Consider the following 17,049-nt stretch of genomic DNA (forward strand, 5'->3'; position numbering starts at 1 on the left):
CATGTTTAGATCCGACAACAATAAGATAAATTTTGTAATTAATGGAATACCGTATTCGGGTATGTATTCTTTGTATAAAATATATAACCAAGAAAATAAAAATTTTTTGAACATATCTTTAAAAGATAAAGTAATATCCCAGCAAACACCAATTTCCATGTAACATTATTTGTAATTTACCACTCAACGATATAACTGTAATATAATATGTGTTATACAACAGATATATTGTTGAATGAGAAATTACAAATAACATGTACATAAAATTTGTTTGATGGAATGAGATATAAAGAAACTCCAAATATATTTTTAAAAAATCTAATAAAAAATTATAACATTTATTTACTATATAAAAAAGGTCTATCACGTTTATATAAGAATTAATCATATAAACTGTATTATACAGAAATTATAAAACTTGATTATAGAATTATGATTAAAAAGTTTAGAAATAAAAGATAATATGTTAGAATTTTATCAGTCGATTCAAAAATCGCTTTCAGTATCCGATGATAGTATACCCGTCGACACGACTCTCCTTGTCTTTATCCGTGAATATGCGAAATTTCGAGGCACAAAAGCGATGTGCCATGCAGGTGATTGCGGTGCTTGTGTCGTAAGTGTAATATTCAAGGATAAAACGATAGCCGTAAATTCCTGTCTTGTATTGGTACTAACCTGTGACAGGTATGTATGTATGTATGTATGTGTATGTATTAAAGAGAAACTAACATTCAAACTTAAATTCTAATTTCTTAATTAAAATGTTAATTAAAAAGATTTATATAATGACATTACGAACATCCACAAAAGTCTCGTCGCCCACAAGAAATTATTCATCAAAATATTAAAATCTCTTTTTTTATATTCATGTTTATCTATTTCATTTTTTATATTCAATTTTTTAATTTCTGGGTATGCCAAATATATGTTAATATTAACTAATATTTTATATCATAAAATGATACAGATGGAATATTGTAACGATTGAAGATCTAGGTAACAAGCGAGACGGTTATCATGCAATTCAAGCTACACTTGCTAGAAAAAATGGCTCACAATGTGGATATTGCTCTCCTGGCATGGTGATGAATATGTACAGGTACGAATTATTAAAATTGCTAATTAATTTTTATGTTAAAAAAATATTATATTTCGGGCATATTACTTTTCTACTTTTATGATAAAATCCTTTCAGAATTATCGGATGTTAAAACAAAGTCACATACAAAAAAAGTACCCTTAAAAAATTAACATATTGTACATGTAATTATATTAGAAAAAATCGCTATAATTGTAATTGTCCCATAATAAACAAACAAATTGTAACTTAAAATTATGCATAAACTCGTACAATACTGCTATGTATAGTTCAAGTACAAATAACAATTAAATATAATTGAATTATATTTATAAAGAATTATATTTATAAGAACTTTGCGTTAATACATTGATACCTATATTTTGCAGTCTCGGGAAAGATTTGTCTATGCAGCAGATTGAAAGTTCATTTGGTGGCAATATTTGTCGATGCACCGGATATCGTGCAATTTTGGATGCGTTCAAAGGATTTGCCACCGACGCACATCCATCAATGGTGAAGGACATTCAAGATATTGAGGTTTAAAAAATTTCTTTTCTATTTCAAAAATTTAATTTTTATTTTGAAATTACGATTTTAGTTTTATTTTATTTTCACAAGTATAATTTAAATTTGTTATTAGAGAAATAAGGATTTATCCGTTATTATAATAACATTTTTTTATTTTGTTTTTATCTTGTTGTAAATATAATGAAATATATTTCGTAGGAGTTATATAAGATCAAACCTTGCCGGAAAAATAAAATGCCATGTGTACGTAGTTACTACGATAAACAACCTTCCGATGAAAAAAAAATGTTGAGTATAAAGTTAGAGGACGCACATTTCTACAAAGTTTTCACGATCGAGGATATATTTATCATATTCAAGGAAAACCCAAACGCAACGTATAAATTAAATGGAGGAAATACTGCACATGGTATTTTTTCTGTATTAGATAACATAGTCATTAACAAATATATATACACATAAAATGTATATATACACATATAGTGTGAATATTTCCATATGTATTTGTAATATGATGAACAGAAGATGTCATAGACATAAGATTCAATAATGGATAGTTATTGATTTGAGATGTATCACTGGAGCAAAATTTGCGCTCGCTGATTATCTTTGATATATGATAACATAAAAGCCATCAATTAAAATAATCAATCAAATAATCATAATAATTATTATTTCTTAGTTACTTGAGTAAGCACATCAAAATCTGAATCATTTGAATAATATTATCAAGTATCTAGTATGTATAATATACATATATTACAAAACATTATTAATATTGAATATGTATTATATTTATCGGATAAATACTTATAATAATAATATTGTAGAAGAGGCGGACACCCTAATAAAATTAAAGTATTCATATTATCATTACTATCAAAGAATCTAAATATTTTATGTTATCTTCCTATATTTATATTCTAATATCTTCCTATATTCCTATATTTATATAATTAAATGTGCTATGTTGGTTTTTGTTAATAATTCTCAGAAAACAATAATAATCCTGTATAATGTAAAGATTTAGATCAATTTACTAAGACTTAAAAAATCGAAAAGTTGCGACAATTTCAATTATTCTACAATGTCACATTCGATATTGCTTAATTCTCACATTTATCTAAATATAAAAGTAATAATATAGATATTATTAACCTAAATATTATTAATAATATAGATATAACATTGTGGAAATTTAATTTTGCAGGTATTTATCCTTCGAGCAAAAAAGATATATACATTGATATAAACGACATTCCAGACTTGCATAAAATTTCAAAATCAGATTTCGGTTTGGTTTTAGGAGGAAGTATAACTCTTACTACCGTGTTAGAGACATTCCAGAAATATTCAAATGATACTGGATTCAAATATCTAAATCACTTGGCTCAGCATGTAGAAATAATTGCAAACGTTTCCGTGCGAAATATTGGTACCGTAGCCGGGAATTTAATGATGAAACACCAGCACAATGAGTTTTCATCCGATTTATGTTTGATATTAGAGTCTGTCGGTGCTCATGTAGTTGTCCAAGAAAGTCCCTCTAAGAGTCAAAGCTTTTATCTCTATGAATTTCTGAATATCAGGATGAATCATAAAATTATCAATAACATTATATTATATCCACTACGTGATAACTCGTACATATGTAAATTTTACAAGATTATGCCTAGAGCTCAGAACGCTCGTAGTCACATCGACGCCGGCTTTCTCTTCACATTCGACGACAATGGCAAGGTATCTTTACAAATTGTTTATATTATTTTATTATTAATTACTCACTCATATTTCAATTTTCTTCAAATTTTATTTATTTATATTTACAATATTTTTCAAAAAGGTGTTGGAGTTGCCTAACATCATTTTCTATGGCATCAACATGCATTTTTTGCACGCAAAACAGACAGAGAAACTGTTGGATGGAAAATCTATCTTCGACAAGAAAATACTAAAGTTAATTATGGAAATGTTACATGTCGAACTGCAACCAGATCATGTGCTCCCGAATTACTCTCCGGAATTTCGCAAGACTCTTGCCGAAGGATTATTTTACAAATTTTTATTAAGCATTCAACTAGAGAAAATAGATCCATTTTATCGTAGCGGAAGCACCTTATTAGAACGAGGTCTTTCTTCAGGTATACATATTCAGAATGTTTTTATAGACATTTCCATTATAAATATTTATCTAAATCTATACAGTTTATGTAAATAATATTTTTATAAGATGATATGATATATAATTCGCAAGCAATTGGAACAATTTTTGAACAAAGTAACTGCAAACGTATCCCTATTTGTTTATTTCTGGGGATTTGAGACCTCTTCAATATGGAAGTCGTGTACAAATTACCTACAGAAGTCTTATTCTTGTATATGTATATTACAATTCATTATTCATTACGCTACAAGTACGAAAGGTCATTAATAATCTTTATATTAGATAATCTTTATATTAGATAATCTTTAGTTTTTATATTAGAGAAATACTGAAGTATAGCTATTATTGATTTATGTACAAAGAGCTCGTAATGTATTTCGACTGATTGTTCGAAATTATACGTATAAAAAAAACACAATTTTCTTAGCTAAACAAGAATATGACACAAAGAAGGATATATGGCCAGTGAATAAACCTATGCCAAAGTTAGAAGCTTTTGAGCAGACATCGGGCGAACTCCGATATTGCAATGATATGGGTCCATATCTTAGAGAAGTGTTTTGTGCCTTCGTCGTCACCGAAATCGGTAATGGCAAGATCAAGAGTATTGATACAAGCAACGCGTTTAAAATGAAGGGTGTAGTGGCATTTTTCAGCGCCAAAGATATACCGGGAAAGAATCTATGTATTTCTGCTATTAGCAAGTTGACGTCTTTAACAGAGGACGAATTGCTATTCGCCGAAGAGGATATTTTATATGCCGGCCAACCCGTCGGCGTAATTGTCGCGGAGACGCATAATTTAGTGAATGAGGCTGCAAAATTAGTACAAATTATATATAAGGAACCTCTGAAAACGAAGCCCGTGATAAGTATTGAAGATGCTCTAAATTCGCAGGACAATACAAGAATCAGGGAAAGCGCCAATATTCCAGCAAAGAGAAAAGGTACAAACTGATAAAGAACAATAGATTTAATAACATTTAATTAAATTAAATTGTTTTCTTTTTGATTGTAATTATCAGAAAAAGATAGCAGTAAATGTATGTATTAAGTTTTGTTAAAAAATGGAATTTGCTGCACATTTGCAAACGTGCGAAATAATACAAGTTATTAGAAATGGCAATTATTTAATTTAGGAAAATCATCTCCAATGATCTTGATCTTGACATACGTTGTTGAGAGCATTCTGCTGAGAGGTTTTCGGAAATTTTATTCATTAAAAGTTATTGATTATGATAGATTAAAGATTAGACAGAGAATAAATATTGTCTTTTATATAGTCACAGTTTCAACAGGTAAGACACAAAATCATAATAGAAATGAGATAACATAAAGTTAAGAACATTTTACAATCACAATGATATCATTGGTCATTCGATACACTTTTGACGTTGATTTTAATAATTCTTGAGATTATGATTTTTGTGACTTTTATATATGAAGAGTTAAAGTAAACTAAAAAAAATCTTCTTGAGAAGTTCTAAAAATTCTTTAAACTAAACATCTAACTAAAAATCTTCTCAAGAAATTCAAAAATTTATTACGAAATCGTTATAAATATATTGAATAACATGATATTTTCTAGTATGATTTTAACTGGATACCTTATTCTTATTATCATCTTGTTCTTATTATTATGATCTTGTGTACTATCTGGGAAGTTAATTCCGACCAATTTTGTTTATGCAACAAAATTAAATTCTGAAAGTACACACATGAACTTGCTAACAAACGAAGATAGGACTTCTGATATTTAAAATAAATGACAGTAGTAGATGGCCGACTACACAAGACACTATTTATGGATTTACTCCTGCAGTAACGTAATAATTCTTATTAACATTTTGACACTCCTTGCAAATTAGCAATTTTATACATAGGGTGTGACTCCAAAAAGGTCGGCACATCTGAATATCTCGGATATAAAAATAAATTTTCAGTGCAAAAATGAAAATAAGAAAAACAATCTCTAATGACCTTGATCTTAACGAATATTATCTAGCATATGATTCTGAACAGATTTCTTCTTAAGAGATTTTATCCGTCGGTCGGACACCTTGCTTAATGTTAATGCCGGCGATACTGTAATTTTAAAGTATCATAACTCAAAAACTATTTTATGAAAAAATATGTTTTTATAGTATTTTGAAAAGCTCTCGACCAGCTATTGAATTCTGGAGTCAAAAGTAGGATGTACTATTTTAAAAAATCGATGTGATCTTAATTTGATCTTGGCCACCCAAGGTCAAACTGATCAGATCATAAATAGATCTTTTTGAATCCTACAACTTTTGTTTGAAACACTTTTTTGTAAATCTTACATTATCCAAGATATTCAAATGACTTTTCTGGGACACCCTGTACCTTGGAAAAAAGGAGAAAGAAAAGTTAAAACGTATTCTTCTTTGAGCTAATTACTTGAACTGCTCTCCTATAAAACTTTCAGTTAACATTTGCAAGTTCATTTTCAATAGAAACATACAATATTCCTATGCAATTAACAAAACATAATCTTCTATTAATTTAAATGCTGTAATATAAATAATTATCTAGAGAAACATTAACAAGACGTGCATTTATTCTAATTCACAAATAATTTATATTTATTTATAATTAATAATTATTTAAGAAATAATTGTGCCAATACTAAATTAAATTTGGTATCGCATTATTAAAATCAGCATGTCCGGAGTGCACCTACTCTCTCTTTTTTGCTCATTTTTAGAGAAAACGAGGAGATCGGAAGTTATTAAGTTTATCGCACATAAAATACATATAAATGTTTAAGCTAATAACTAGATTATTACTATGTATCTGATAAAATATTTAATATTATTAAATATTATTAAGTATTATTAAAGCCGTTTATTTGTAAATGCATGTTTTTAGAGAATTTTTACATTTATGTACTTTTTTTTTCTGAATTAAAATATACTACTTATTTTGTACTACAATTTAACAAAATGTATCTTCCTGTATTTAATTCCTGTATTCTAAAATGTGTCATCTTTTTGTCCTACTTTTAAGTATCTGTGTCCTATTTTTGTACAACTTTTTAATCAGGAATGTCCTGGTTTATTTAGATTAGACCTGATGACTCTACGTCAAAGTCATATTCAATAGAGATAACTTCACCAAAGTGAATAGTTATCTTAAAAATAAAAAATAATATGTTAAAAGAAGAAAATCTTTTATTATTTTACAGGAATCGATATTAAACACATAATAAAGGGCGTTTTCCAATGCGGTGGTCAATATCATCATAGCCTTGAAACTCAATCCTGCGTATGCGTTCCAGTGGAAGGTGATATTATAGATGTCTATCCATCGTCACAATGGATAGATCTCATTCAAATATCGATCGCTAATTGTCTTTACGTTCAAAATAATAGGTAATTCATTAATCTATCGATTCAATCTCTTTTGTGTCAAAAGTAATTACATTAGTCCAATTGGAATAATATAATTTACACTATAACAGTATTAAAAACTGTAACAATTATAATGGGATATTTTTGAAATCCACTATTAAAATACTAAAAAAAATGTATCTTATTCACATATGTAAAGTTGAAAATAAAATTTTTACGAATTTAAAAATGCAATATTATGTGTAATACCATAGGTACCTATATTATATATATTACAAACATTAGAACATTTATATAAAATTATAAAATGAATTATTGTTATCATAATTATTCTTCTATAAAGACATATTTATACAAATAGAAATAAAAGTACTAGTTCTCTAAAATAGAATATTTATAATATTTCCGCTTAAATTGTGTTTATGTTCGCACAAATATAAAATATATACTTTTACATAATGTAACAGATGTTACATAATGTAAAGTTTGTAATGATCCTTTTAAAATAATCATCCTTTTCCAACAAAAGCACCGAGCTATTGTGATTATGTATATATAATAATATCTCAATAATGTCTTTATTGTCAATATCAATATCGTTCAAATTATGAAGTTATAGAAAATTAAAGAAAGATTACTTCAAATAAAATCGAAATTGTAAATATAACATTTTTGATATTATAGAATGAGAAGTAAATTATTTCTTTTTTCTTATAAATGAAATAAATTAAATAAGTAATGAAATAAAATAATATTAGAAAAATGCATTTTGTAAAATAACTTAATACCAATCGTATAGAATATAATTTTTTTTAGCATCAATGTGTATGTCAATCAACTTGGTGGTTCATTCGGATCAAAAATCTCACGCAACGCGCAAATTTCATGTGCTTGCGCATTGGTATGTCATAAACTGAGACGTCCAGCGCGATTCATCATGACGACGGAAAGCAATATGCAATCGATAGGCAAAAGATGTTCTACGCGTCAAGAATATGAGATCGGAGTGAACAATGACGGAGTTATACAGTATCTCAACTCGAAACACTGGAGCAACTGCGGTTCTAGTTTCAACGAACCGCAAGCAGCCATGATAGCTTCCTACATGCAAAAGTATTAAAATACAACATATAATATAAACAAAAATTCAAGCAATTTATCATAATAATATATAATAATCATAATAATATATAATAATAATAAGACATTTCTCTAATAAACTTTCTCTATTAAAATTTGTTTATTGCATTTTCTGTGCACAGCGTTTTAAAATTGAGTGGAACATTTTTTAAGCAAAAGCAGATACTATAATAAATTAAACTATTTTAAACTATTTTTCCTATTCTCTGAACAGAAATTTGAAACATTTCAAAAAAGGAAAAAATACCTAATACGTCAATAAAAAAAATTACTTTAATTAATTGCGATAAAGATAATTTTCAGTAATTAACTAAGAATCAAATTTGAAAACACTTTATTGTGTATGTTTAATCATTCATTTTTAATTAAACATATTCACAAATCTTCGATCTTTTATCATTAGAAGCTGCTATTCAACTGATACTTGGACATTTAACGGATTCGATGTGAGAACCGATTTACCGTCAAATACGTTTTGTCGGGCATCAGGATCCACGGAAGGAGTGGCCATGATGGAAAATTTAATGGAGCATATTGCGAAAGTGACGAATAAGGATCCGATAGAGGTCAGATTGGCGAATATGAATAATGTAGATAAATCCTTTTTAAAACCTATGATAGAGGATTTGTTAAAAAAGACCAACTACGAGAAAAACAAAAGTGACGCTATTTGGTTCAATTCACACAATCGTTGGAAGAAACAGGAAATTGCTATGATACCGATGAAATATTTGATAACATATGAAGGACAATTCGAGACTATTGTGTCGGTCTGCGCTCGAGACGGTTCTGTATGCGTGACGCACAGCGGAATTGAAATCGATCAAGGTATAAATACAAAGGTATGAAAATGCAATGGTTTATCCAAATAAGTTCTTTCATGCTTTTCATCTAACTATTAATAAATGGAAAATTATGTTTAAAAATTCTATTTTTTTTATTTGAGTTATTATTTTAGAAAATTAAAATCAAACTTTGTTACTTGTTATTTCTAGATTTTTATCACTTTTTATTCTTGATACACATTTTTTAGATTTTGAATACAGATTAATTATCTCATAAATTTATTGAAATTAGAAAAAGATTTACAGTAAGACGATTTATATTTTTATCAATTTAAAAATAATTCTTGTACACTAGATCGCACAACTAACAGCTCATGTACTGGATATCAATATTGAAATAGTCTCTGTTAAAGGAAGCAATAATTTAGCTACACCCAACAAGTCAACTACAGGACACAGCATTACTGTAGAAAACTGCGGATACGTAAGAATTCAATTCATCTCCATCACTGTGAAAGACAGTGTTATAACATAATACATAAGGATGAATAAGACGTCTCGGATCGGTAAATATTGAAAACAAAGCATTTTTGGGAAAAATAATTCAGACAAAAGTTGCGAGGTTTAAAAAGATCTATCGATCGATCATATCTGTTTGATCTTAAGTGCTAAAGTTAGATCAAGATTGCACCGATTTTTTTAAACGGGATACTATTTTTAATTCTAGAATCTAATTAATTCTAGAATCTAGCTGATGTCAAGAATTTTTTAAAACACTACAATAAAGATCTTTGTATGTAGACCTTGACCTGACCTTGGCGTCCAAGATGCCATCCAAGATCAAACAGATGTGATCAATAAATAAATCTTTTTAAACCCTACAACTTTCGTCTGTATCATTTTTCCCAAAAATTCTTTATTTTCAAGATATTTCACCAATCCAGGACTTTTCTCGTACCCTGTAACGCAAAACTTGATAATGACATTGATTATTTTTTTCAGGCAACAATCCATGCTTGCACACAGATTTTGAATAGACTCGAGCCAATAAGAAAAAAAATGAAAAATCTGACATGGAAGGATCTCATTTTTATAGCGTATGAACAAGGCATTGATTTATGTGCACGTTACATGTAAATGTCACTAAATCATATTTGACAGTGATATATTATGTCACACTATATCATAAAGCATTTTAACATTTTTCCGAAAATATTGTTAGAAAGAAACATTTGTCTCATTTTTACTTAGTATAGGTGTACATTGAATAAAAAAACACAGTTTAAATATTCCATTTGCATTTTCTATAATTGTTATTAAACATATTTACTATGTGCTTTTTGAAAAGATTTTGATAAATAAATAAATTTAAACTTTAAATTTATGTAGTAAGAGATGCTACACAAATTATTAAATATTAAATAATACATTTCATTTATATATCTTAGCAGGTTGGTGAATGGAACAACGGAAGACATTTATGGTGTTACTACTGCCGTAGTAGAGATCGATGTACTGACCGGTCAGCACATTATCAGAAGAGTCGATTTGATGATTGATGGTGGTGTAAGTTTGAATCCCGAAATCGACATTGGTCAAATGGAGGGAGCTTTCGTAATGGGAATAGGATATTGGACTTCTGAGGATCTAATGTATAGTCCTGATACAGGAGTATTAACGAATAACAGATTATGGGTACGTTTATCAAACTTTATCAAATTTTGGTACACCTAATAAATTGCCAAGATTCTATTACTTTGATTCGCCAAGATTGTCCTAAAAATACATAATTAAATTATCTGAAGTATTTGATTATTTTCATAGAATTATAAATCACCAGGAGCGAAGGATATTCCTGAAGATTTCCGCGTATACTTACTCAGTAAGTCAATCGATGCAATTGGTATCTACGGTTCAAAATGTAAGATCCAAACACTTTTGAAATTTGAATATGATTCAAGACTTAATTTTTTATATTGCAAAAGTATATAATAAATTATTTTTGTACTACAAAAAATAATCTCGAATATTTTCTATTTTTGTCTAATTAAAAAATTCGTAGAAATTCTTTTAGAAAAATTTTCAAATCCATAAAACTCATTTAATCAATTTAATCAATTTACAATCACTCGTTTCAATAAATCATTTAACTTGTTAAAAAAAATAATTAAAAAATTAATAAAAATGAAAAGAGAATTTCCGTTTAGGAAATGAGGGACATTAAACGATTGATTAATACCGGACGTATTTGATTAATACCGAAAATATGTTTGTAGCAATCGATGAATCATCACTTTGTATGAGTTACGTAATTCTAATAGCGTTTCGCTACGCATTGAATTCCGCTAGAGCGGATGCAGGGAATACGGAATGGTATCAACTAGGTAAGTTTTAAGAAAAGATACATTTGTATCCTTGATAATTCAATATATAACATAAATCTTCTAACTTTATGATTTGGATTAATGTATATGTTTTTTGCAACAAGTACTAATCATTTAATTGCCACTGTAATTTGGTGCTTATATTTATTTTTAACATTTTTTAAATACTTTTACGAGAGAAAAAAGCCCAAAAGAAAGTTTTCTCATTTTAGAAAAAAACAGAAAAACAAAAATTAAAGATCTTATTTATATTTTCCTATAAAAATACTATTTTTTCTATGCATTTAATCATGAAAAAAGTTTTTCCATATCTTGTTTGTACCAATGCATGCAAATTTTCATGTGTGAGCTATTAACCGCCATTTTAATTTCCTCATTCCAATATTGAATGCCGTCTAAATAGAGCTTCAAATTGGTGAACAGATAAAATCGCTTGAAGCAAGGAAAATACGGAGGATTCTAAGAAGGTACGAAGAACCATTTAGGTTGCGTTCGGAAACATTAGAGAATGTTGTATCTACTATTAGAAATGTCTATATGATATACCTACTATATGATATTGTCTATACTGTTAGAAATACAACCACAAGCTTCCTTTACATGTAAATGAATCTTGTAATTATGAACGAAGTTAAAAGTAATGAATGATTTAACTAAAAATTAAGTTATAGTAGTTATTTAAATGGAATGAACGTGTCATTAAATTTAATGTAATATCAAGAAATTAAATTCAAATTGTGTAATTAAAAGTATATTAAATTAGTATATTAAATTTCATGAAATTTTTAACAGTATACGTGCATTCATCTTATCCTTGTTTAACATTGGATAAGCAACAAGAAAATTATACGGAAAGAAAGTTATACGGAAGCACTTTTATTTTTTAATTGATCTTAAACAGTTCGCGAAAAGTAGACAAGCTATGATACACACAAGATGTGAAAAAACTTTCTTCACGATACAATGAATTTAGAAAAAAAGATTTCGATTTTCTTTTCTTGAAATAATCAAATTGTAACAGATTAAAAAAATTTTTCTTGATTTTTAAATTTGTTTTTCTACAATATTTTTCCGAAAATAGGGAAATTTTCTTTTAGATTAACCGTCGTATAAATAGATTTTTTTTCTACTCTCTATTTCTCTTGAAGCCACAATTTAAGGAAAAAAGTTGTAAGATTTTATGGTCTCATTTTCTTTTCATCATTTTTTAGAACTATATTATAAGTAACACTCTATTCATATTAATCACGATTCATAGTATATATACGTTACTCGAAATCATATCATAAAACATTTAAATTATTTTTTAAATAATTAAAAATATTATATTATTTTATATAATTAAATTCGTGATTCATATTTTCCTCTACATTATTTTTTCACAAATTATATATTTTTAATTTTTTTATTTAATTTGTTTTACATATTTTCTTATAAAATACTATTATAATAAAATAACATTTTAAAATATGTACTTTTAAAATGTAATTCGTTATATTTGCAGATGGACCGTGTACTACCGAACGTATACTTTTGACTAGCTTAACTAACAAAGACATGATGGTTTACGAAAGAGGAACAAATACAGGAATCGTTCTCAAAGAAACCAGTGTTTGAAATAAATTTTGTATTCTGTTAGCCTTTTAATTGCTATATAAGTAGAATAATTAAAAAATTTTGTTAATTAGATTTGATTTAAGTATTCACATTTTGTTGATATAAGAATTTTTATGGTATCAATTGAATCATGATAATTCGACCAATTAAATGTCTTTAAAACTAATGCACGTCTCTCTTCTTGCATACACTATTAAAAAATTTTTCTTCATTAAATTTCTTTAACTCTAAAATGCTATATGAAAATTTTGTATTCAAAATCATTGGCGCCCTTCCGCTAGGTCATTGAGCGCTAATATAAGCTAGGCTTCCTAGACTGAGTGATTATCAGGAAGTCGAATACATTATATTAAAAAATAAGATAATGAGCACAAAGTTTCAAAAATTCAGTTCGTTATAAAGTTTGGAGCTCCTGATAGAAAATGTTGTAACAGAAAGTTAAAGCAAGAATAGTAAGTTTTAATCTTTGTACAATTTTGTATTATTATGCGCGCGCGCGTGTGTGTGTATGTGAGAAAGGATATATTACTTTAGGTTATATTACTCCATGTTGTTTAATTAAATAAAATTTAAAATTAATTAAAAATTTTATTTAATTTTTAATCCCTCCTTTCCAATTATTAAATATGTATATATGATGTCTATGTATCCCTACCTACATGTTACACACAACTTACTAGTTTACTAGATTTATTATGTAACATTTTTAGATTTATTATACTTTTGTTATATTTTTAAAATAAAATTTAATTATCCGATCGCGAAATTTATTTAAGTGTCATTCTATTTGTAATCATTTAATTTTTTAATTTAAAGTAATTATGTTTATTCCTACCTACCCATACTTGTCCTATCCGTATTTTCATTTATTCGAGCCTATTCGCGTATCCTATTTCTATCCGTGTATTCTTATCTACATTACTTCATAATAACACTGTGAATATAATATGTTAATGCTGTGTTCAATAGAAAAAACAATTTTGTAAATATTGTAAAATTCTTCAATACGATTGGTTTTTGCTTTTGGTTCCTTACGGATTTAAACGTATAAATCAATCATATTGAAAAATTTCATAACAGTTGCAAAGCTTTCTCTGTTGAACGCAGTTAATGCCTAACCATATCCTATTGCGTACTGATAAATTCAGCGAAATAACCTAATGTGATTATATTAAATAAATGAGTAAATACTAAATAATAATAAGTAATAAGAAGCAGAGTTTCCAGAGTTTCTCTTTAAAATATAAAAAATTAACAAATAACAAGGCTAATGAGAGTCAATGTGGATAATCAAATGCAAGTTTTGTAGATTAAAAAGTCTACAAAACTTGAGCCTGATTATCCGCATTGACTCTTATTAGCCTTGTTATTCGTTGGTTATTTTGTATCTTAAATAAGAAATAATTCAAAAAATATAAGAACTCGCAATTACGAGCAAGTTACCGAATATTCAATTTATACACACATATATCTTTTAAAAACTTAGATTAATGTTACACACCAATCTACTCAATAAAAAATTTGTCATTCATAAATATATATAATTATGTATAAATATTTATTTAAATATACATGTATAAATATACATAAATATGTATAAACATTTATAATTTTATATGAAATATGTTCATATATATCTATACATCTTCCTTTTTTTGGAAAATTATTTTATAGTGTAATAGAAATAATAATAGTAATGTAAAAACATTAAAAATAATTAAAAAGATAATTTCCGAACTATTTGTTTTAGAAAATATCAAATTTGAAGAAATGTAAAAAAATTACTTATGTATAATTATATAAAATTATGTATAATTATGTATGAGCAATTTTTTTTATATTTTTCCAAACTTGTTTTTTTCTAAAATAAATGCAAAAATTATCCCTTTAATTATTTTTTTTTAATTATTTTTTTATGTTTTCACATAACTATTATTTCTATTACACTAAAAAGTAATTTTACAAAAGAAAGATGTATATGAACATGTATGAACATATTTCATATATATAATTATAAATGTATGCATGTTTATGAATATTTATGTATTTTTATACATATTTATACATATTCATGCATGAAAAATTTTTTATCTTCATATAGAATCTTTTCTTTCTTCTAGATTTAACTCACCTTTCGTTGCTCCTGACCAACTTTCTGGCTTCATTTGCCAGAAATCGAGCAAGGAGAAATTCTCCTTTTTGTTGTCGTACTAACATCGTCAGCAATAAGCGTAAAATTTTATACTTTTGAAACGATGCGCGAAACACGAACGCGTCATGAAGAGGCCATAATATTAATAAAATTGACTAGATATTAATATATATATATAATTATCAATAATAATAATAATAATAATAATTCTATTAATATTACGAATAAACGTCGCGTTTATTCGAAAAATATAATTATTAGAATTAAAAATAAATCTAAATTTAAAAAATTTTTTAATTATTAACGTTTTGATTTAAAAAATTTTGAATATTATAAAATTAAATTAAATTTCTTAATATAAACATTACAATATAAAGAACAAAACTTTAATTTAAACTGAAAATTACTAATTCGATTAAGCTGATAAAATTCAAGGCCTATATACATATTCTTAACGATTCGAATGATTCGTTGCTGAATCTTATTTCAAAGCATGCGGAGATAAGAAATTCAAATGATGTAAGATCCAAAAGAAATAATTTTCCCTTGCATCAATAAATATATCTTAGATTTAGAGTGTATTCCTATTGTATTTTGTATATTATTAGAATCATTTTTTGTATAATTTATTATTTCAAAATTAAGTATTTTAAATTATCAAAACTCTGAACGCGATTTTAAAATAATTATAAGATGAAATTCTTTAATTTCTTGGTAAAATGTATATTTTGGATCTTACATCATATTACTACTTTAAGACCCAATTGCACCAACGTACTTTAACTTTAAGGGAAGCTTGAAACTCTCAGTTTCTCTCTTTAAAGCTGAAAAAGAGAAAAAGATACAAAAAGTTTTAAGTCTCGCTTAAAATCAAAGAAAAGTTGGTGCAACCGGGGCTAACTGGTATAAAATCCAGTTTCTATATATGGATAAATTATAAAAGATTAGACTAAAGTCAGTGCATTGAAATAAACAATAAAAATTAATAAGCATAAAATATCTCTTATAGAAAAATGAGAATAAATTACATGCGTTACATAAAAAATTTTCGTTGTTATTTCATCAGTAACATATATATATATAAATAAATGTAAAACAATAGAAGGATTTAAAAAACAGTACACATTATACATATATGTGTATGTAGATATTGCTTTTCTGCACCAACTTATATAAAACTTAATCCTAAATAAATATTTGGAAATAGGATAGATAGGAAAATTAACAAAATAATTTATTTGTTGCACTGTAACAAATGCTTTTTCATAATATTCATCCGGGAAAAAATATTTTATACATAATTATATATACATAATTAATTATACATAATTATATAAAATTATATAAAAATATATATAATTTTATATAATTGTACATAAATGGACATGTTTTATATATAATTGTATATAATTATATATAAAATTATATTAAATATTATATAATTATATAGAATTATATATTTTATATAATTGTATATAATTATACATAGAATATTTTTTCCCGGACATAATAATTTCATTCATTCTAATTATTATTTTATATAAACTTTATATTTTTTAATTTTATGTATATTTAAAAAAATGAATATTTTATTCTTTTTTATTTCCAAGTGTGTCATATATGATATATTCTCGAGAAAAAATATTTTATATAATTATGTAAAATTATATAAAAATATATATAATTTTATATAATTATGCATAAACAGACATTTTTTATATATAATTGTATATAATTATATATAATTATATATAAAACATGAATATTTATATATAATTATATATATAAATTATATATGTATAATTTTATATAATTTTATATA

At 26.2% G+C, this 17,049-nt stretch overlaps 1 protein-coding gene across 1 annotated transcript; it reads left to right on the top strand.

Moving 5' to 3' along the window:
* Nucleotide 1: 1 nt before the first annotated feature.
* On the top strand, nucleotides 2–13,075 carry LOC105621444 (xanthine dehydrogenase-like). Its single transcript, XM_012202914.1, has 17 exons — nucleotides 2–59; nucleotides 504–687; nucleotides 971–1,102; nucleotides 1,471–1,621; nucleotides 1,811–2,021; nucleotides 2,823–3,352; nucleotides 3,456–3,753; nucleotides 4,204–4,722; nucleotides 6,984–7,170; nucleotides 7,966–8,262; nucleotides 8,696–9,131; nucleotides 9,430–9,558; nucleotides 10,077–10,207; nucleotides 10,526–10,769; nucleotides 10,899–10,995; nucleotides 11,351–11,458; nucleotides 12,963–13,075. Exons 1-17 carry the CDS (start codon nucleotides 2–4, stop codon nucleotides 13,073–13,075), a joined length of 3,825 nt encoding a protein of 1,274 aa, XP_012058304.1.
* Nucleotides 13,076–17,049: the final 3,974 nt, after the last annotated feature.

Source organism: Atta cephalotes (assembly GCF_000143395.1).
Source record: "Atta cephalotes unplaced genomic scaffold scaffold00033, whole genome shotgun sequence".
Classification (NCBI taxonomy): domain Eukaryota; kingdom Metazoa; phylum Arthropoda; class Insecta; order Hymenoptera; family Formicidae; genus Atta; species Atta cephalotes.

Coding starts and splice junctions, on each gene's coding strand:
- LOC105621444 (XM_012202914.1), top strand. CDS start 2: ATGTTTAGATCCGACAACAATAAGATAAATTTTGTAATTAATGGAATA. Junction 4,723..6,983: donor TATTCCAGCAAAGAGAAAAG/GTACAAACTGAT, acceptor ATTATTTTACAG/GAATCGATATTAAACACATA. Junction 8,263..8,695: donor ATAGCTTCCTACATGCAAAA/GTATTAAAATAC, acceptor TATCATTAGAAG/CTGCTATTCAACTGATACTT.